Source organism: Carassius carassius, chromosome 37 (assembly GCF_963082965.1).
Source record: "Carassius carassius chromosome 37, fCarCar2.1, whole genome shotgun sequence".
NCBI lineage: Eukaryota > Metazoa > Chordata > Actinopteri > Cypriniformes > Cyprinidae > Carassius > Carassius carassius.
The window spans coordinates 424,697-444,711 of NC_081791.1; the positions used below are offsets into that span (position 1 = coordinate 424,697).

Sequence of the window (20,015 nt, forward strand, 5' to 3'; positions counted from 1 at the left end):
GTTTTTCAAATTGGTGTGTTTCACCGGGCTGCGAAGAAATATAGAGCTGAGTATCATCAGCATAACAGTGAAAGCTAACACCATGTTTCCTGATGATATCTCCCAAGGGTAACATATAAAGCGTGAAGAGTAGCGGCCCTAGTACTGAGCCTTGAGGTACTCCATACTGCACTTGTGATCGATAGGATACATCTTCATTCACTGCTACGAACTGATGGCGGTCATATAAGTACGATTTAAACCATGCTAATGCACTTCCACTGATGCCAACAAAGTATTCAAGTCTATGCAAAAGAATGTTGTGGTCAATTGTGTCAAACGCAGCACTAAGATCCAATAAAACTAATAGAGAGATACACCCACGATCAGATGATAAGAGCAGATCATTTGTAACTCTAAGAAGAGCAGTCTCAGTACTATGATACGGTCTAAATCCTGACTGGAAATCCTCACATATACCATTTTTCTCTAAGAAGGAATATAATTGTGTGGATACCACCTTTTCTAGTATCTTGGACAGAAAAGGGAGATTCGAGATTGGTCTATAATTAACTAGTTCTTTGGGGTCAAGTTGTGGTTTTTTGATGAGAGGCTTAATAACAGCCAGTTTGAAGGTTTTGGGGACATGTCCTAATGACAATGAGGAATTAATAATAGTCAGAAGAGGATCTATGACTTCTGGAAGCACCTCTTTCAGGAGCTTAGATGGTATAGGGTCTAACATACATGTTGTTGGTTTAGATGATTTAACAAGTTTATACAATTCTTCCTCTCCTATAGTAGAGAATGAGTGGAACTGTTCCTCAGGGGGTCTATAGTGCACTGTCTGATGTGATACTGTAGCTGACGGCTGAATGGTTGCAATTTTATCTCTAATAGTATCGATTTTAGAAGTAAAGTAGTTCATAAAGTCATTACTGCTGTGGTGTTGGGAAATGTCAACACTTGTTGAGGCTTTATTTTTCGTTAATTTAGCCACTGTATTGAATAAATACCTGGGGTTATGTTTGTTTTCTTCTAAAAGAGAAGAAAAGTAATCGGATCTAGCAGTTTTTAATGCTTTTCTGTAGGATATGTTACTTTCCCGCCAAGCAATACGAAATACCTCTAGTTTTGTTTTCCTCCAGCTGCGCTCCATTTTTCGGGCTGCTCTCTTTAGGGTGCGAGTATGCTCATTATACCATGGTGTAAAACTGTTTTCCTTAACCTTCCTTAAGCGTAAAGGAGCAACTTTATTTAAAGTGCTAGAAAAGAGAGAGTCCATAGTTTCTGTTACATCATCAAGTTGTTCTGAGGTTTTGGATATGCTAAAGAATTTGGTTACATCAGGAAGATAACTTAAAAAGCAGTCTTTTGTGTTAGAAGTTATGGTTCTTCCATACTTGTAACAATAAGTAGAATTTACAATTTTGGCTATATGAATTTTGCAAAGAACTAAATAATGATCTGAGATATCATCACTTGGCTGAATAATTTCAACACCATCAACATCAATTCCATGTGACAGTATTAAATCTAGAGTATGATTTCGACAATGAGTAGGTCCTGAAACGTGTTGTCTAACACCAATAGACTTCAGAATGTCTATAAATGCTGATCCCAATGCATCGTTTTCATTATCAACATGGATATTAAAATCACCAACTATTAAAACTTTATCTGCAGCCAGAACTAACTCGGATGTAAAATCACCAAACTCTTTAATAAAGTCTGTATGGTGCCCTGGTGGCCTGTATACAGTAGCCAGTACAAACATAACAGGGGATTTATCATTAACATTTGTTTCTTTGGATAATGTTATATGAAGTACCATTACTTCAAACGAGATCAGCACAGAATGCTTCTCTGGAGTCTGACTGTCAATAATCATCCAAAAAAAGTGGAAATTTCCATTCACCTTGGCGAGGGGACCTCAAAACGTGCCAAGGTGGTGTGGCCGAGGTGGCTCAAATGGCTATAACTCCAGGAAGGAGTGAGATCCCTTCACCCAAATCGGCACACCTGTGCAGGGGCTCAGTCAGCGGTCAGGTGTAAAAGGGCGCTGCGACAGGCCACTAGGTGGCGCTGTAAGCGGAAAAATAAGAAAATTGAAATGTAAAAGGACCATCAAACAAAGATGGAAACACCTGAAACGCTGTGTGATGGTAGTACCCTCCCCCGTCTGCAACATCACCGGGCCTCGCCCCGATCGGCCTGACGCTGGCTCTGCGGCGACAGAGAGTACGGCATCGCTCGTAACTCCCAAACGGTTCGTCGCAGAGCCACGTGCCTTATGTCATCGGAATCCTTGGCTCACCGGGCCTCGCCCCGATCGGCCTGACGCTGGCTCTGTGGCGACAGAGAGTACGGCATCGCTCGTAACTCCCAAACGGTTCGTCGCAGAGCCACGTGCCTTATGTCATCGGAATCCTTGGCTCGAGCCGAACGAGATGCAGGTCTCAGATTGGCTCGTCGCTCTGACGAAATTTTCGGGTATTTGGGATTTTGTCGAAAACCTTCTTTTGCAAACTAGCGGCAGGTATTTGGCCCAGTCCCACCCAGATCAGCACAGAATGCTTCTCTGGAGTCTGACTGTCAATAATCATCCAAAAAAAGTGGAAATTTCCATTCACCTTGGCGAGGGGACCTCAAAACGTGCCAAGGTGGTGTGGCCGAGGTGGCTCAAATGGCTATAACTCCAGGAAGGAGTGAGATCCCTTCACCCAAATCGGCACACCTGTGCAGGGGCTCAGTCAGCGGTCAGGTGTAAAAGGGCGCTGCGACAGGCCACTAGGTGGCGCTGTAAGCGGAAAAATAAGAAAATTGAAATGTAAAAGGACCATCAAACAAAGATGGAAACAGCTGAAACGCTGTGTGATGGTAGTACCCTCCCCCGTCTGCAACGTCACCGGGCCTCGCCCCGATCGGCCTGACGCTGGCTCTGCGGCGACAGAGAGTACGGCATCGCTCGTAACTCCCAAACGGTTCGTCGCAGAGCCACGTGCCTTATGTCATCGGAATCCTTGGCTCACCGGGCCTCGCCCCGATCGGCCTGACGCTGGCTCTGCGGCGACAGAGAGTACGGCATCGCTCGTAACTCCCAAACGGTTCGTCGCAGAGCCACGTGCCTTATGTCATCGGAATCCTTGGCTCGAGCCGAACGAGATGCAGGTCTCAGATTGGCTCGTCGAATTTTCGGGTATTTGGGATTTTGTCGAAAACCTTCTTTTGCAAACTAGCGGCAGGTATTTGGCCCAGTCCCACCCAGATCAGCACAGAATGCTTCTCTGGAGTCTGACTGTCAATAATCATCCAAAAAAAGTGGAAATTTCCATTCACCTTGGCGAGGGGACCTCAAAACGTGCCAAGGTGGTGTGGCCGAGGTGGCTCAAATGGCTATAACTCCAGGAAGGAGTGTGATCCCTTCACCCAAATCGGCACACCTGTGCAGGGGCTCAGTCAGCGGTCAGGTGTAAAAGGGCGCTGCGACAGGCCACTAGGTGGCGCTGTAAGCGGAAAAGAACTAATATGATTTGAAAAAGCACAACGAAAAACAAACATGGAGACAGCTACAGCTAGGCTGCAGTCAATCCAATCGACTTGCAAAGTGAGGTCTGTGCAAAATTCGAACTAAACCACACACCAGGGACCGATATTTCAAGAGCGTAAGTGATTTTGTTTCATGAGCTCAAAACACATACCCAGCATGTGGCAGGACTCATCATTCTGAAACTAAAAAGTAACTGAGATAGATCTTTCTGCTTTGTTTCACCAGTTAATTCAGGGGAGAGCGCGAACGCAGTCCCCCACTACCATAAATTATGCAGTCGAGATTCCCACATTTGGGGAATTCGCAGGGGTCAGCATGGCCGTAGTGCAATGGACAAGCCTCGCCCTGGGTGAACCGCCTTCTTGATCATGGTGTCTCCCCTGCCAGGTAAGTATGAAGACCCAGGCGGCCAGCCAGAGGTACAATTTGCGTCTCTACCATCCTCACCAACGGTTAGCCCTCCGTAAACCCCAACAAAGGAAGGATGGGCGACTTCCATTACTGGCCTGGAAACTGCTTCCCAACGCTGGTTTTAGTTGACTCCCTTTAACCAACCACACCGAATTCGATACATCACCTCGTCAGTGAAAGACTCCGAGACCTCAGGTGGGAGCATCGTTAGTGGAAGAGTCCAACACCTCAGGGGGGTTCCTCAGAAGAGAGTCCGCAATAAACCACAGGACCTGCAAAGGCAGACCTCATTACTTGCTCTGCTATTCGTCACAATAAATGGCATTCCCGAAAAAGGGAAAGCACACCGTTCCTGGAGACACTGCAATACCAGGCCGATGCGTGGAATGGACGGAGCAAGCCCCGGCTCCAGCTCCGTGATCTAAAAATCCATTTAATATGTAGTCCCCGGATGGGGGACGTATCAGATATTAAACTGATAAGAACAGATACTACACTTGATCTTAGCCAAAAGGCCGAGAAGCGATGTTGATTTGATGCAGCGGGGAAGAAGCCGGACACGACGATGCCCATCTCGGCTTTGGTAAGTCTGGGAGACCTGAAACGCTGTGTGATGGTAGTACCCTCCCCCGTCTGCAACGTCACCGGGCCTCGCCCCGATCGGCCTGACGCTGGCTCTGCAGCGACAGAGAGTACGGCATCGCTCGTAATTCCCAAACGATTCGTCGCAAAGCCACGTGCTTTATGTCATCGGAATCCTTGGCTCGAGCCGAACGAGATGGACGTCTCAGATTGGCTCGTCGCTCTAGACGAAATTTTCGGGTATTTGGGATTTTGTCGAAAACCTACTTTTGCAAACTAGCGGCAGGTATTTGGCCCAGTCCCACCCAGATCAGCACAGAATGCTTCTCTGGAGTCTGACTGTCAATAATCATCCAAAAAAAGTGGAAATTTCCATTCACCTTGGCGAGGGGACCTCAAAACGTGCCAAGGTGGTGTGGCCGAGGTGGCTCAAATGGCTATAACTCCAGGAAGGAGTGAGATCCCTTCACCCAAATCGGCACACCTGTGCAGGGGCTCAGTCAGCGGTCAAGTGTAAAAGGGCGCTGCGACAGGCCACTAGGTGGCGCTGTAAGCGGAAAAATAAGAAAATTGAAATGTAAAAGGACCATCAAACAAAGATGGAAACAGCTGAAACGCTGTGTGATGGTAGTACCCTCCCCCGTCTGCAACGTCACCGGGCCTCGCCCCGATCGGCCTGACGCTGGCTCTGCGGCGACAGAGAGTACGGCATCGCTCGTAACTCCCAAACGGTTCGTCGCAGAGCCACGTGCCTTATGTCATCGGAATCCTTGGCTCACCGGGCCTCGCCCCGATCGGCCTGACGCTGGCTCTGCGGCGACAGAGAGTACGGCATCGCTCGTAACTCCCAAACGGTTCGTCGCAGAGCCACGTGCCTTATGTCATCGGAATCCTTGGCTCGAGCCGAACGAGATGCAGGTCTCAGATTGGCTCGTCGAATTTTCGGGTATTTGGGATTTTGTCGAAAACCTTCTTTTGCAAACTAGCGGCAGGTATTTGGCCCAGTCCCACCCAGATCAGCACAGAATGCTTCTCTGGAGTCTGACTGTCAATAATCATCCAAAAAAAGTGGAAATTTCCATTCACCTTGGCGAGGGGACCTCAAAACGTGCCAAGGTGGTGTGGCCGAGGTGGCTCAAATGGCTATAACTCCAGGAAGGAGTGTGATCCCTTCACCCAAATCGGCACACCTGTGCAGGGGCTCAGTCAGCGGTCAGGTGTAAAAGGGCGCTGCGACAGGCCACTAGGTGGCGCTGTAAGCGGAAAAGAACTAATATGATTTGAAAAAGCACAACGAAAAACAAACATGGAGACAGCTACAGCTAGGCTGCAGTCAATCCAATCGACTTGCAAAGTGAGGTCTGTGCAAAATTCGAACTAAACCACACACCAGGGACCGATATTTCAAGAGCGTAAGTGATTTTGTTTCATGAGCTCAAAACACATACCCAGCATGTGGCAGGACTCATCATTCTGAAACTAAAAAGTAACTGAGATAGATCTTTCTGCTTTGTTTCACCAGTTAATTCAGGGGAGAGCACGAAATCGCAGTCCCCCACTACCATAAATTATGCAGTCGAGATTCCCACATTTGGGGAATTCGCAGGGGTCAGCATGGCCGTAGTGCAATGGATAAGCCTCGCCCTGGGTGAACCGCCTTCTTGATCATGGTGTCTCCCCTGCCAGGTAAGTATGAAGACCCAGGCGGCCAGCCAGAGGTACAATTTGCGTCTCTACCATCCTCACCAACGGTTAGCCCTCCGTAAACCCCAACAAAGGAAGGATGGGCGACTTCCATTACTGGCCTGGAAACTGCTTCCCAACGCTGGTTTTAGTTGACTCCCTTTAACCAAACACACCGAATTCGATACATCACCTCGTCAGTGAAAGACTCCGAGACCTCAGGTGGGAGCATCGTTAGTGGAAGAGTCCAACACCTCAGGGGGGTGCCTCAGAAGAGAGTCCGCAATAAACCACAGGACCTGCAAAGGCAGACCTCATTACTTGCTCTGCTATTCGTCACAATAAATGGCATTCCCAAAAAAGGGAAAGCACACCGTTCCTGGAGACACTGCAATACCAGGCCGATGCGTGGAATGGACGGAGCAAGCCCCGGCTCCAGCTCCGTGATCTAAAAATCCATTTAATATGTAGTCCCCGGATGGGGGACGTATCAGATATTAAACTGATAAGAACAGATTTTTCTTTCGAAAAAGTTTTATTGTCACCATTTACATTTTTTCCATTTGCATTTTTACTTTCACACACATTTTTTTTTTTTCAAGCACACATTAAAACAAGCCATATAATATATAATAAATACACATGGTAAAATGAAAGAAACAATCATTGTTAAAAAAAAAAAAAAAAAAAAAAAATTGATTAAACCACAGTGTTTTGCTTGTTTTTAAAAGTCCATATTTGAGGTGTGTTTAAAAGGTGCGATCGGTTTCAAAAGTAAAATACAAATTTAAAAAAGCAAACAAGCCTCATATGCATGTTAATAAAACCAATTTCATTGATAAAACACAATAAAAACCAATTAATTGGATAAAAACCAAATAAAAAAAAAAAAAAAAAAAAAAAAACATCTGTTGTGCAAGACCGGGGGTGAGTCCTTATCAAGTCGGTCTTCACCCCACTCTCCAGAACAGGGACATGAGATGCTGCTTTACAGGCTCAGCGGAGATCCCCTCGCCTCCGGCCCGCTGGCCCGCTGTTCCCGTAGCCAGAATGGTGAGGGTGCATCTACGGGCAGCCAGGGTCGGTGCCTGCCGGGACCCTCTCTGTGCGGCCCCGGCCCCCCCGTCCGAATATCGTCGTCCGGTACCCCTGCAGCATTGATGTTACCTTTAGCTCGCATGCATGGAGGGTTACCGTAACGCGTTTCCCCACCAGCAGGTTTCTGGTGGCCCAGATGGCATCCTTGATGACGTTGAGGGTGAGCCAGAGCGAGGTGAATTCCTGTGCTGTCATGTCCTTCAAGCCCCGGCCCACCCCAAGGATGGCGAGCTGGTACCCGAACTGGGCCCCACCTGCTGGTAGGCACGGGAAATACAAGGGGCCGGTCTTGGCCCACAGGTCCCGCGCAGCACCGCACTCCCAGAGTAGGTGGTGGACGGTCTCCGGGGAATTGCAGCCGGACCGAGGGCAGATGGGGTTTTTGGCCATGCCTCTGGAGTGCATAACCGCCCTGACCGGGAGGATCTCATGAGCCACCATCCATGATAAATCCTTGTGCCTGTTCTGGAGAGCGGGGTGAGCAGCGTTCCTCCAAACTTGTTTGGCCTCACCTAGTGTGAGGCCTGGAACTGGACTCACCGGTTCCCGGTCCTGCACAACAGAAATGAGAGACTTGTGTTTAGTTAAAATGGTGACATCTTCACTCTCTAAAAGATATTTCTTTAAAAAAATTTTTATAAAACTGTACTCTTTAGGCAAGTTAAAAGACACTGGGGTTTTCAAGTCTACTGGTAAAATTTTCAATGTTCTTAGGTAAGACCCCATCCAAAATCGCACCATTGCAGCCGTCTTGTTTTCTTTGGATGGGGTCATGGCATAACTAATGTGCAGGGCGGTGAAGCGGCTGCCTAAAAACAGGTGGGGGTCTGGGAGGCCTTTTCCACCGTTCTCTGGCCTTTTCTTGATGGTCTCCCTCTTCAGGCGCTCCCACTTGGACCCCCACAGGAAATAAAACACCGCCCTCTCCAGTCTCACCAGGAACTGCCGAGGGGGGCTAAAAACAGAACAGACAAGTAAAATCAGAGGTAAAATCACAGATTTAAAAATTAAAATTTTACCTTCAATTGTCAACTGTCTTAGTCCCCAAAACCCCAGTCTTTTCCTAGCTTTCCCTAGCAAGTCAGTCCAGTTGTCTCGTCCACCTCCGTCTTTATCAAATTTAACGCCTAAAATCTTAAAATCATTGTCTTTAAAAACCAAATCAAGTCCTCCTGTGTCCACGTCTCCCCACGGCCCGAAGAGCTGGGCCTCGGACTTGTTTCTATTGAGTTTGGCGCCCGAGGCCCGACCGTACCAGTCAGTCAAGTCCAGTGCTCTTCGTATGGATAAAAGGTCCGTGGCTAAAAGAGTTACGTCGTCCATGTATAAAGCACAGGTCGCCGTCAGTCCACCCGTCCCAGGAACGTCCAGTCCTTTGATCCATTTGTCCCTTCTCAAGATCTGTGCCAGTGGCTCGATGCAAGCCACATACAGAAGAGGAGATAAAGGACATCCCTGACGGACACCACTGTGTATGTTCACAGCTTTGGAAAGATGCCCATTTATTAGAATTTTGCTGACTATTCCCTTGTACAGCAGTCCCACCCAGGCTATAAACCTCTCTGGAAACCCCATTTTATCCAGTACCTGGAAGAGGTACTGGTGCGAGACTCGATCAAATGCTTTTTCAAAATCTAAATTTAGGACTACTAGCCGAATATTTCTGTCTCTCGCGTAACAGATGGCGTCTCTAATCAGCACTAGGTTGTCTGTTATCTTTCTTCCGGGCACGGCAGAAGCTTGATCCGGGTGGATCACGTCCTCTAAAACAGTCGACATGCGTGTCGCTAAAATCTTACTAAAAAGTTTACCATCGAAATTTAAAAGCGTGATTGGTCTCCAATTTTTTAAGTCAGTCCTGTCCCCTTTTTTGTACAGTAAAGACACTATCCCTATCCTAAAACTGTCGGGTAGTCTGTCAAGAGTCTCAAAGTTGTTAAAAACAGCCAATAATTCATGTGCTAAAATATCCCAAAAAGTAAGATAAAACTCTAGGGGAAGTCCATCTGCTCCTGGGGACTTCCCCTTTTTAAAACCTTTAAGAGCTTTATGTAATTCTAAAATATTAAAATCTTGGGATAAAAACTTATTTTGGCCATTAACATTCTTGACTAAAAAATTTAAAACTTCCCTTGCCGTATCGTCGTGTACATCTTTTTTACAATACAAATCCTCATAAAATCCCTCTACATTTTTTAAAATCTCTTCTGTTGTGTTTGCATCCCTCCCTCCTACCTTAACCCTGGTTATTGCCCCTCCCCTTGTTATTATCTTTTTAAAAAAGTAACTTGTACACTTTTCACCTTCCTCTATTTCTCTTTCTTTGCTTCTTAAAATAACACCTTTACTTTGGATACGAGATAAAACTGACATTTCTTTTTTTACATCTGTTATTTCTTGGCTAAAATCAAAACCATTATTTAAAAGATTAAAATATCTTTGTAATCTTTTTTGCAACCCCATCATGCATCTCTTTTCCCTATTCTTTTTATCTTTCCCTACCTTCCTAAAAAACTGTCTTGTCCGGTCCTTTACCATTTCCCACCACTGTGCACGTGTCTCATAAAAGTCTTGGAGGGTCTGCCATTGGCTGAACTGCTCCCTATATTCTCTAACCACTTCTTCATCCACCAATAGGGAACAGTTCAGCTTCCACATCCCTCCTCCTACCGTCACACCCGGGGAAAATGAAAGGGTGCAAGACAGCATCATGTGATCAGAAAAAAAGAGAGGGGTCAATGTTGCATCGGTTGGCGGGCAGTCCCTTGTAAAAACATAGTCAATTCGAGAGGCTCTGGCGCCATCACCACTGAACCAGGTGAAGCCCTCCTCTCTTTGATGCAGTTGTTTAAAACAGTCAACTAACTTAAAATCCTTGACTAAATTTTGTAATAAAACCGATGTCTTATCGACCTTAAAATCTTCTCCTACTCTCTTCCTATCTGTTTTTGATAAAACACAGTTAAAATCCCCTGCTACTATTAGGGGAGCCCTGCCTAACATGTGGGGCTGCAGGTCTTCTAAAAGCTCATACCTGTCATTTTTTTCTGTAAAACCATACACGTTAAGAACCTTAAAATCTCTCCCTAAAAAAGTCAGGTTTGCTAAAAGAGCCCGCCCTTCCCTCACCACAGTGCTATCCTTCACCGTGATGTTTGAATTTTTTATTAAAATAGCGACACCATCATTCTTGTTGAAGTTGGAGCCACTCCATATTGAGGGCCCCATGGTCCACATCTCCTCCAACTTCCTGTGGTTACTTAAAAAGGGCAGAGCACACTCTTGCAGTAAAAACAAATCTGACTTAAAAGACTTTAAAAGGGATAAAATGCTCTGTGCTCGCAAGGTGGACCTCACACTTCTTACATTTATGGTAGAGATAGTGAGGGCCATGAGCAGTATGGTTAAAACAGTATGAGACATTTAAACAGAAGACTAAAAGACTACAAAAATATGCTTAAAATCATGTTTTATCTTGTTTCACCTGCTCTTCCTTTCTCCCAGATGAACTGGGGCCCGGAGAGCAGGTGCTCGACACATCGGGTGCTACAGAGAAACCCTCTTGTAACTCCCTAGGCGACGATGTTCTTAGATTGATGTGCAAAAAGGAAACCTCATTTGGGGATTCTAGGGGCCACATACGTTCTTGATCTTCCAAATCGGAACTATCAAGCCGCTGTGCTGCCCTAGCTTTTTTTCTCCTCTGTTTCCACCAGAGGAGATCCCGCAGGTCTTTTTTGCACTTGAGCATTTGGGAGTGAACACTCAAATTCACTCCCACTGGATTCCTGCACCAAATCTGACACCGTTTCTAGGGAAGAGCTTGTTTCTTCCTCGCTCACTTCTCCTTCCGTGACTTTTTCCAGTTCAATATCTGACTCCGCCCCTGTGGCCGCCCCACTTCCTCCTTCCTGCCCAATCCCTGAGGCCGGCTGGGGATTTGAAATTCCCGCCAAAACCTCAGGGACCGCCTCCTCTTTCCTTTGTTCATTCGTTTGTTGCCCATGTGGGGCGGCCATTTTGAGCTTGTTGGCAAAACTTTTAGGGCAGTCTCTGTAGAGATGGTTTGTTTCTCCACAAAGATTACACCGTCTGCCATTGGTACAATCATCAAAACTGTGACCAATTTCTCTACACTTCCCACATATTAACTCTTGGCATGCTTCAGCGAGATGACCAAACCTGCAACACTTCCTGCAGAGTTTGGGCATTCCTTGATAATGTATGTAGCCTCTGTTCTCTCCGAGCACAATCATGGAAGGCAGATGTTTCAGGCCCTGGTAGCCCCCAGCGTCTTCCCATTGTTTAATGGGAATTCGCCAGGAGCATGTCCAAATGCCATCTTCATCCAACACTTTGACAGGCTGGCCTCGAACAGTGCAAAATCTACCCAACCAAACACAAATATCATCTCCAGTCACTGTTTCATTGAACATCCTGACAATCACAGTTTTAAGTGTGTTATCCGAAAGTTTCTCGACAGTGAACATGGAGAACTGGGCTTTAACTGAATCAAACCTTTGCCAAAAGTCATTAAGCAGGGAAGCGGTTTTAAAACTGACATCAAATCCTTTGTTCAAGGGCAGAGTCATCAAACAATTCAGGTCGTCAGATCTAAAAGCTAAGGTCTTTTGGATCAGCTTCCTTGAAAAGTCCATACGGGACATTCCAAGGAGCTTCCCCTCAACCTGCCTGAATAAAAAAACGCACGCTGTGGTGCCTCCGCACGCCGGCACGAGCAGCCGACATGATGGAGGCACCAACAGCCTAAAAACTTAAAACAACAATAAATACAACAATAAATAACCAAATAAATAATTAAAAGACCTTACCTTAAAACTTGTTGGAGCCCGAAGCAGCAGAATTCAATGTACCTCTCGAAGTTGTGTGACTCAAGATATAAAAAGATCTCAAGTCAGGAAACCTCCAAGAGGCGATCGCAGTCTCAACCGTCCGACAAGATACGTGATCTTAGCCAAAAGGCCGAGAAGCGATGTTGATTTGATGCAGCGGGGAAGAAGCCGGACACGACGATGCCCATCTCGGCTTTGGTAAGTCTGGGAGACCTGAAACGCTGTGTGATGGTAGTACCCTCCCCCGTCTGCAACGTCACCGGGCCTCGCCCCGATCGGCCTGACGCTGGCTCTGCGGCGACAGAGAGTACGGCATCGCTCGTAACTCCCAAACGGTTCGTCGCAAAGCCACGTGCTTTATGTCATCGGAATCCTTGGCTCGAGCCGAACGAGATGCATGTCTCAGATTGGCTCGTCGCTCTGACGAAATTTTCGGGTATTTGGCATTTTGTCGAAAACCTTCTTTTGCAAACTAGCGGCAGGTATTTGGCCCAGTCCCGCCCAGATCAGCACAGAATGCTTCTCTGGAGTCTGACTGTCAATAATCATCCAAAAAAAGTGGAAATTCCATTCACCTTGGCGAGGGGACCTCAAAACGTGCCATGGTGGTGTGGCCGAGGTGGCTCAAATGGCTATAACTCCAGGAAGGTGTGAGATCCCTTCACCCAAATCGGCACACCTGTGCAGGGGCTCAGTCAGTGGTCAGGTGTAAAAGGGCGCTGCGACAGGCCACTAGGTGGCGCTGTAAGCGGAAAAATAAGAAAAATGAAATGTAAAAGGACCATCAAACAAAGATGGAAACACCTGAAACGCTGTGTGATGGTAGTACCCTCCCCCGTCTGCAACGTCACCGGGCCTCGCCTCGATCGGCCTGACGCTGGCTCTGCAGCGACAGAGAGTACGGCATCGCTCGTAACTCCCAAACGGTTCGTCGCAAAGCCACGTGCCTTATGTCATCGGAATCCTTGGCTCGAGCCGAACGAGATGCAGGTCTCAGATTGGCTCGTCGCTCTGACGAAATTTTCGGGTATTTGGGATTTTGTCGAAAACCTTCTTTTGCAAACTAGCGGCAGGTAATTGGCCCAGTCCCACCCAGATCAGCACAGAATGCTTCTCTGGAGTCTGACTGTCAATAATCATCCAAAAAAAGTGGAAATTTCCATTCACCTTGGCGAGGGGACCTCAAAATGTGCCAAGGTGGTGTGGCCGAGGTGGCTCAAATGGCTATAACTCCAGGAAGGAGTGAGATCCCTTCACCCAAATCGGCACACCTGTGCAGGGGCTCAGTCAGCGGTCAGGTGTAAAAGGGCGCTGCGACAGGCCACTAGGTGGCGCTGTAAGCGGAAAAATAAGAAAAATGAAATGTAAAAGGACCATCAAACAAAGATGGAAACACCTGAAACGCTGTGTGATGGTAGTACCCTCCCCCGTCTGCAACGTCACCGGGCCTCGCCTCGATCGGCCTGACGCTGGCTCTGCAGCGACAGAGAGTACGGCATCGCTCGTAACTCCCAAACGGTTCGTCGCAAAGCCACGTGCCTTATGTCATCGGAATCCTTGGCTCGAGCCGAACGAGATGCAGGTCTCAGATTGGCTCGTCGCTCTGACGAAATTTTCGGGTATTTGGGATTTTGTCGAAAACCTTCTTTTGCAAACTAGCGGCAGGTATTTGGCCCAGTCCCACCCAGATCAGCACAGAATGCTTCTCTGGAGTCTGACTGTCAATAATCATCCAAAAAAAGTGGAAATTTCCATTCACCTTGGCGAGGGGACCTCAAAATGTGCCAAGGTGGTGTGGCCGAGGTGGCTCAAATGGCTATAACTCCAGGAAGGAGTGAGATCCCTTCACCCAAATCGGCACACCTGTGCAGGGGCTCAGTCAGCGGTCAGGTGTAAAAGGGCGCTGCGACAGGCCACTAGGTGGCGCTGTAAGCGGAAAAGAACTAATATGATTTGAAAAAGCACAACGAAAAACAAACATGGAGACAGCTACAGCTAGGCTGCAGTCAATCCAATCGACTTGCAAAGTGAGGTCTGTGCAAAATTCGAACTAAACCACACACCAGGGACCGATATTTCAAGAGCGTAAGTGATTTTGTTTCATGAGCTCAAAACACATACCCAGCATGTGGCAGGACTCATCATTCTGAAACTAAAAAGTAACTGAGATAGATCTTTCTGCTTTGTTTCACCAGTTAATTCAGGGGAGAGCGCGAACGCAGTCCCCCACTACCATAAATTATGCAGTCGAGATTCCCACATTTGGGGAATTCGCAGACGCGAGCCCGAGCGCCGTGCAATGGCCGCTTTAGACTTTAGACAGCGCGGCCTGCCGATTGGTCGCGAGTCCACAGTGAGCCAATCAGAGGGCCGCGCTGTCTAAAGTTCAGACGGCGCGAGCCATTCAGAAGGCCGCACTGTCTAAAGTTCAACGGCGCGAGCCAATCGGAAGGCCGGGCTGTCTAAAGCTTGGGGATGTTGCGCTAGCGCTCCTCGTCCGTCATCCGAAGTTAGTTTGTTTGGTAAGTTATTATAATGTTAGAATATCCACGCAAAGTTGGTTTTATTCACATCAAGTCAGAAATATGATCGCGTTTGGGGTGGTGTCGTGCCGCTCGTGTCCGTTGTGAAGGTCGATTTTGGGGAAAAAAAACCTTATTTCCTTTACAATTAGCAATGCTAATAAATAAATACATACTCTTTTATATATAATTATATTTATCGCGATGATTAGTATTAGTAGTTGTTAGATCATTTTGCCAAAAATACTGATAGAAAAAAATGAATGCACTTTAAGTCACTTGTTTTATATAAAAGCGTCTGCCAAACGCATGATTGTCATTATACACATAGACGTGTGCGTGTGTATTTATATTTATATATATATATATATATATGTGTGTGTGTGTGTGTGTGTGTAAATGTATTATGTGTGAATGTGTCATTCTACAGAAATTTGTATTTTTATGTCCCTAGCCTTTACAGGAATATTACAATTTGTTTTTAATATTTAAAAATAAAACAAAATAAAAGACCTTCTTGCGCCATCAATGTAGCACTGTGTTTTTAACTAATTATAAATAATTCCAAGCATCACAAAACTGCTTGCCCCCACAGCCATGTACAGAGGGAAATTGCTTTATTTTTAAGTACAAACCAGTTTTTCTACCTTTAAAATACAATAATGTATTCATATTCAGTTATCAGAAATTCAGACATTTGTAAAATGCATTTTTTAATGAAAATTGTCACTGGTGTTACCTTGTTTTCGTCTTTCACACAAAATAAATAAAACAATCTCCTGATTTCTTGCATTTTCATTATTTTTCTGACTCTGAATACATATTCAGAAAAAAAAGACAAAAATGGTACATGTGGTCTTGAAATAATTGCACAAAAAAGCTAAAAAGACAAATAATTAAGCTGTCATTTATATGCATTCATAAAGTCAACAGGTAATCTTATAATCTTGTCTAAGTTTAAGTGTTAGAAAAATAAATGCATTTTAACACTTTTTGCCATTCCAAAAGTGGATGTTTCTGTAGAATGACCCATATATATCGTTGTGTAAGGCAAGGCAAGTTTATTTATATAGCACATTTCGTACTCAAAGTAATGAACAGTAAAGTGTAATGTACATGAAGACATGAAAAAAATCTAAGTCCATTAATAAAGAGGAGTGTAAAAAAAATGGAAAGGAAACGAAGTATTGAACACCTTCAAATTTATTCAATACTTGCTTGTGGACAAATTTTTCCCTGTATCATCATGGTGATTATAAGAGACTGTTTCCTACAGGTGTGTTAGACATGGATCCCTTGTTTCCCACCTTGTGCATTTTAGACACAAGTGTGCCACAAAATAGGCAACAATGCCTTCTTAAGGCTTCAAAGGAGGCCAAGGCACTGGCATCTCGCAACACATGCTATAATAGAAAGACAGGCCAGGATAAAAAGACAGCTTGTGAGGAAGGTAATATGCAATCGATGTGTTTCCACCCTATGTTTACACTGCAGCATAAACTGTTTTTTTGAGCCTATCATTAAAAAAAAAAAGTCATTACAATTTATCTGTCTTCAGCCAAAAAGAGATGTCAGCCCCTTACCTTGACTCCATCAGAGCTGCAGTACCTTGGTCAGCTCCAGATTACATTTGGAAAATACAACGGCCAAAGTTTTAAATGGCTGATGGAGAACGATGTTGGCTACATTAAGTAGTAAGTATGCTGTACTTAACAGAAATAACGTTAATGAATAACCAATAATAACCAATTAATTATGTGATGTTTTAGTCTGCTTGATATGCACATAAAAGAACGTCGCCATCATGAAAGAAAAGCAAGCCCTGACGAGTGGGTAAAGGATCTCCTGCTGAGGTATGTGCAGCTGTTTCCACAGGTCTCCTGCCACCTCGAGATTAATGTGGACAGGGCCATTTATGGGCAGGGCCGCTTCAGGTCATTCACATTCCAGGAGATGTGGCAGTGGTACAGCCTGCACAAGTCTCTTCAGGCTGACCCACAAGCCGGGACCGACCACGAAAGGAAAATGGCAAAGGAGGCACACTGCTCTGTGCAGCAGTGGCTGGTGATGAAGGTGGAGGACATCACCACCAAGTCACTGAAGCGCTTCAGGCAGTACATTCTCGACAAAGAGGTAGGCTTTTTTTATGGTGCCTTTAAGAAAAAACAAGCCACAACATTTAATGCAAATGTCACCCACCCGTACATCACAGAAACCTCCACAGGACAGGGACCCTCCCGCAGCAGCTGCCAGCTCCAGCTCATCAGGGTCCAAAGGTGATAGTGGCTGGGCGGATGACGCTCTGCTGGTGGAAGCTCTCACCTCCTTTGAAAGACAAGGTTTATATCGCTTTATTAATGTCTTGAATTATTCATGTCATGTCATGAACCTTGTATTAATTAATGCAAAGTCCAAAAACACTGTGTGTGCTGATGACGACAACTGTCCACATTTAGCAGCTGGGGAAGCTGTGGGTAGAAAAAGGTCTCCTGAAAAAGAGACCCATCCGGATCCTCCAAAGAAGCCATCCACAGGCTACATTTCACCGTATGCTGTAAGTCCCTAGTTTGTACTGTACATCACAATTACCTGTTACCTCCCTGATTCCAGGTGGGACACCATAAATGGGTAGGGGCATGCAAAAGTATGCTTAGGTAAATGAAAAAGGTTTTCACTAATACACTTACGTTAAAGGCTCCTGCAGCAGCTCCTGCATCTGCTCCTGCATCAGCTCCTCCAGCAGCTCCTGCATCTGCTCCTGCATCTGCTCCTCCAGCAGCTCCTCCAGCAGCTCCTGCATCTGCTCCTGCATCTGCTCCTCCAGCAGCTCCTCCAGCAGCTCCTGCATCTGCTCCTCCAGCAGCTCCTCCAGCAGCTCCTGCATCTGCTCCTGCATCTGCTCCTCCAGCAGCTCCTCCAGCAGCTCCTGCATCTGCTCCTGCATCTGCTCCTCCAGCAGCTCCTACAGCAGCTCCTGCATCTGCTCCTCCAGCAGCTCCTACAGCAGCTCATGCATCAGCTCCTCCAGCAGCTCCTCCAGCAGACACAGCACATCCTGAGGTAACGGTCTAAGTAGTCAGTGGTTGTTAGACAAGGAAACTGTTTAGGTGTTTATTACATAAGAATTTGTCTCTGTTATACTACCAGGTGACGCTTGAGGGTTGGCACAAAATGTGGGAGTCTGGTCCTTATGGGCTCACCAGCGCAGACATAACATGGCTGAAGGAGGATGCTGAAAGGGGACTTTTTCAGAGGGCAATGTCTTATAAAGACAAGCACGGCAGCACGAGGTGGAGGAAAGTCCTGAAGGACAACAGAATGTGGTTTCACCCTCCTGAATTTCCTGGAGTGGTGGAAGGGAAAGTCCCCTCAGCAGACTCCTTTTTTCATGGCTCCGTTTTCTTCTGGAGACCAGTCGGAGTGTGGCGGTACAGTCTTCGATGCCCAAGGTCTGGCTGCCCGGCACGTCCTAGTCAGAAGGCCTTTCTCTACCGTTGTGGGTATTCAAAAACTGTCAGGCAGATCTGCCACATGTCTGGCTGGTACTCCATGCTGACAGAAGTCCTGGCATGCAACGCTTGCAGAAAGGCTGCAAAGGAGTCTGAGGAACACTCCATCGGTCGGTTCCTCTCATGGGATGCGTGCATCCTTAACCAGCTCAGTCCAGCACACAGAGCGGTGTTCCCTGCTGTCTTGACATTACGGTGAGTTCTCTGCATAATTCCACAATGATTTAAACCTAACCCTAAAAAATGAAATTCTGAGATTTACAGGAATCCAAACACTGTGCTATAATTTTAGGCGTGGCGTGGACAAGCAGGTTATCCGCCTGATGAGGGATCGCACCGAGGGCAACACCATGGCCAAGGTATGGAGGCAGGTCCTGGAGAGCCACTGCGAGGAGTACCTCCAAAGAAAGGACTTGTACACCACCCTCCTCAGCCAGTACAAAAAACCTGGGAAGATCACACGTAAGTTAAGAGCTAATTGTTTTCGTGTCGCATATTACTGCAGATTTCCATCTGACTTCAGCACAGCAGGAGACCTCACTATAATAGGAACAAATCTCCCCTCCATCCAACTCTTAAGGTTTGTTTGTTTTCACCACCAATAATGAAGTCTGCATCTGTGTGTTTTTTCTGCTTTTAGGGAATTTTTGCCAACAATTCCAGCGACCACCAGCGAGGAGAGAGCTGCCATGTCCAAAGCTGTTGAGAAAGGCCTTTCTCATCGCAGAAGCAGATAACATCGAGGACTACCGCACACAGATTATGTCTACTTTTGGCAAAGTCCCCAAGTACGACTCCACCAAAAAGGTAAATTAAACACAGTCTGACAAATGCAAACAAACAAACAGCAGTCTGATTGTAAACATACAGGATTGTCCATTTTTACATCAATGGGAAATTTGAGTCAATAAATCGTAGTAATAACTAGTATGGGGGAATGTCGTGGCCTAATGGTTAGAGAGTCGCAATCGAAGGGTTGTGAGTTCGAGTTCGCGGTTCACTGTTCACTGCTCTGTTTGTGTGTGCACTATGGATGGGTTAAATGCAGAGCACGAATTCTGAGTATGGGTCACCATATTGGCTGAATGTCACGTCACTTTCACTTTTTCACTTTAAATATAATATTTTGGTTTGATATTGATGGCTGTTTGGAGAAATATTGCATGTTACATAGGATGTATTTTTGGGACCAGTCTTAAAGTTCTATAACTTTCTGTGCTGGGATCAGAATAATCCAGTTTTTTTTTGGAACAAAAGTAATCAAATTTTATGAAAACATTTTAAACACAAATTGAAGACTTAATCCAGATCAAAACCAAGATTGGATTTTTTTTATCTAATCCGAATTCAGAATCCTTTTCTTTTTGGCAGCCCATTTTCAAGATTTGTTCCACTCTGATGGAAAAAATCTGATCAGATCACTTATGAACAACTGGCCCCTGACGAAACTAATAACCCAACACTGAAAAAAACGAGGAATGAATGAAAAATAATAACGGATGTTTGAATCTCTTTGTTTTTTCGTTATCAGATCTGCAAGAAACTTTCCGGGGATGGAAAGGGCACGGCGGAATGGTGCACCAACGTGGCCAACGAGCTGGGCCAGATCCTCACGTCAGTCCTGACTTGTGAGGAGTCGCTGGACAAAATGCGGCCAATGGCTGATGGCCTCATGGAGAGGTACAGAAGAGCTGACGAGGCACCTCCCGAGCTCATGTATGTGGATCGCGGCTGCTGTCGCATCCACGGCGTGTCTTCTGTGGAGCAGCTCTTCAGCGAGTGGACTGACAGGGGTATGCTGGTACGGCTGGACATCTTTCATTGGATC

The 20,015-nt window shown here is 46.0% G+C and overlaps 2 protein-coding genes, 4 non-coding genes and 1 pseudogene across 7 annotated transcripts; 1 reads left to right on the plus strand and 6 right to left on the minus strand.

The window, feature by feature from the left end:
- Positions 1 to 3,760: 3,760 nt before the first annotated feature.
- LOC132118715 (U1 spliceosomal RNA) lies at positions 3,761 to 3,924 on the minus strand. Its single transcript, XR_009425943.1, has one exon. It is a non-coding gene; the product is annotated as a U1 spliceosomal RNA (small nuclear RNA).
- Positions 3,925 to 4,276: 352 nt separating this feature from the next.
- On the minus strand, positions 4,277 to 4,467 carry LOC132118789 (U2 spliceosomal RNA). The gene has a single exon (XR_009426009.1). It is a non-coding gene; the product is annotated as a U2 spliceosomal RNA (small nuclear RNA).
- A 1,583-nt stretch (positions 4,468 to 6,050) lies between these two features.
- On the minus strand, positions 6,051 to 6,216 carry LOC132118747 (U1 spliceosomal RNA). The gene has a single exon (XR_009425974.1). It is a non-coding gene; the product is annotated as a U1 spliceosomal RNA (small nuclear RNA).
- Positions 6,217 to 6,568: 352 nt separating this feature from the next.
- Positions 6,569 to 6,742, minus strand: LOC132118815 (U2 spliceosomal RNA; annotated as a pseudogene).
- Positions 6,743 to 14,357: 7,615 nt separating this feature from the next.
- On the minus strand, positions 14,358 to 14,522 carry LOC132118764 (U1 spliceosomal RNA). Its single transcript, XR_009425986.1, has one exon. It is a non-coding gene; the product is annotated as a U1 spliceosomal RNA (small nuclear RNA).
- Positions 14,523 to 16,291: 1,769 nt separating this feature from the next.
- LOC132117820 (uncharacterized) lies at positions 16,292 to 17,275 on the plus strand. 2 transcript variants are annotated; one of them, XM_059527124.1, is made up of 4 exons: positions 16,292 to 16,372; positions 16,448 to 16,811; positions 16,891 to 17,017; positions 17,135 to 17,275. In XM_059527124.1, the coding sequence occupies exons 1-4, from the start codon at positions 16,344 to 16,346 to the stop codon at positions 17,242 to 17,244; spliced, it is 630 nt and encodes a 209-aa protein (XP_059383107.1). In that variant the 5' UTR covers positions 16,292 to 16,343; the 3' UTR covers positions 17,245 to 17,275. The 2 variants fall into 2 exon arrangements, with proteins under 2 accessions (XP_059383107.1, XP_059383108.1); XM_059527125.1 differs by having other exon boundaries at positions 17,138 to 17,275.
- Positions 16,863 to 18,225, minus strand: LOC132117821 (putative uncharacterized protein DDB_G0287113). Its single transcript, XM_059527126.1, has 2 exons — positions 17,366 to 18,225; positions 16,863 to 17,003 (listed from the first exon to the last, which is right to left on the minus strand). The coding sequence occupies exons 1-2, from the start codon at positions 17,620 to 17,622 to the stop codon at positions 16,997 to 16,999; spliced, it is 264 nt and encodes an 87-aa protein (XP_059383109.1). The 5' UTR covers positions 17,623 to 18,225; the 3' UTR covers positions 16,863 to 16,996.
- Between the last annotated feature and the right edge of the window lie 1,790 nt (positions 18,226 to 20,015).

Coding starts and splice junctions, on each gene's coding strand:
- LOC132117820 (XM_059527124.1), top strand. CDS start 16,344: ATGGAGAACGATGTTGGCTACATTAAGTA. Junction 16,373..16,447: donor GATGTTGGCTACATTAAGTA/GTAAGTATGCTG, acceptor GTGATGTTTTAG/TCTGCTTGATATGCACATAA. Junction 16,812..16,890: donor AGTACATTCTCGACAAAGAG/GTAGGCTTTTTT, acceptor CGTACATCACAG/AAACCTCCACAGGACAGGGA.
- LOC132117821 (XM_059527126.1), bottom strand. CDS start 17,622: ATGCAGGAGCAGATGCAGGAGCTGCTGGAGGAGCTGCTGGAGGAGCAG.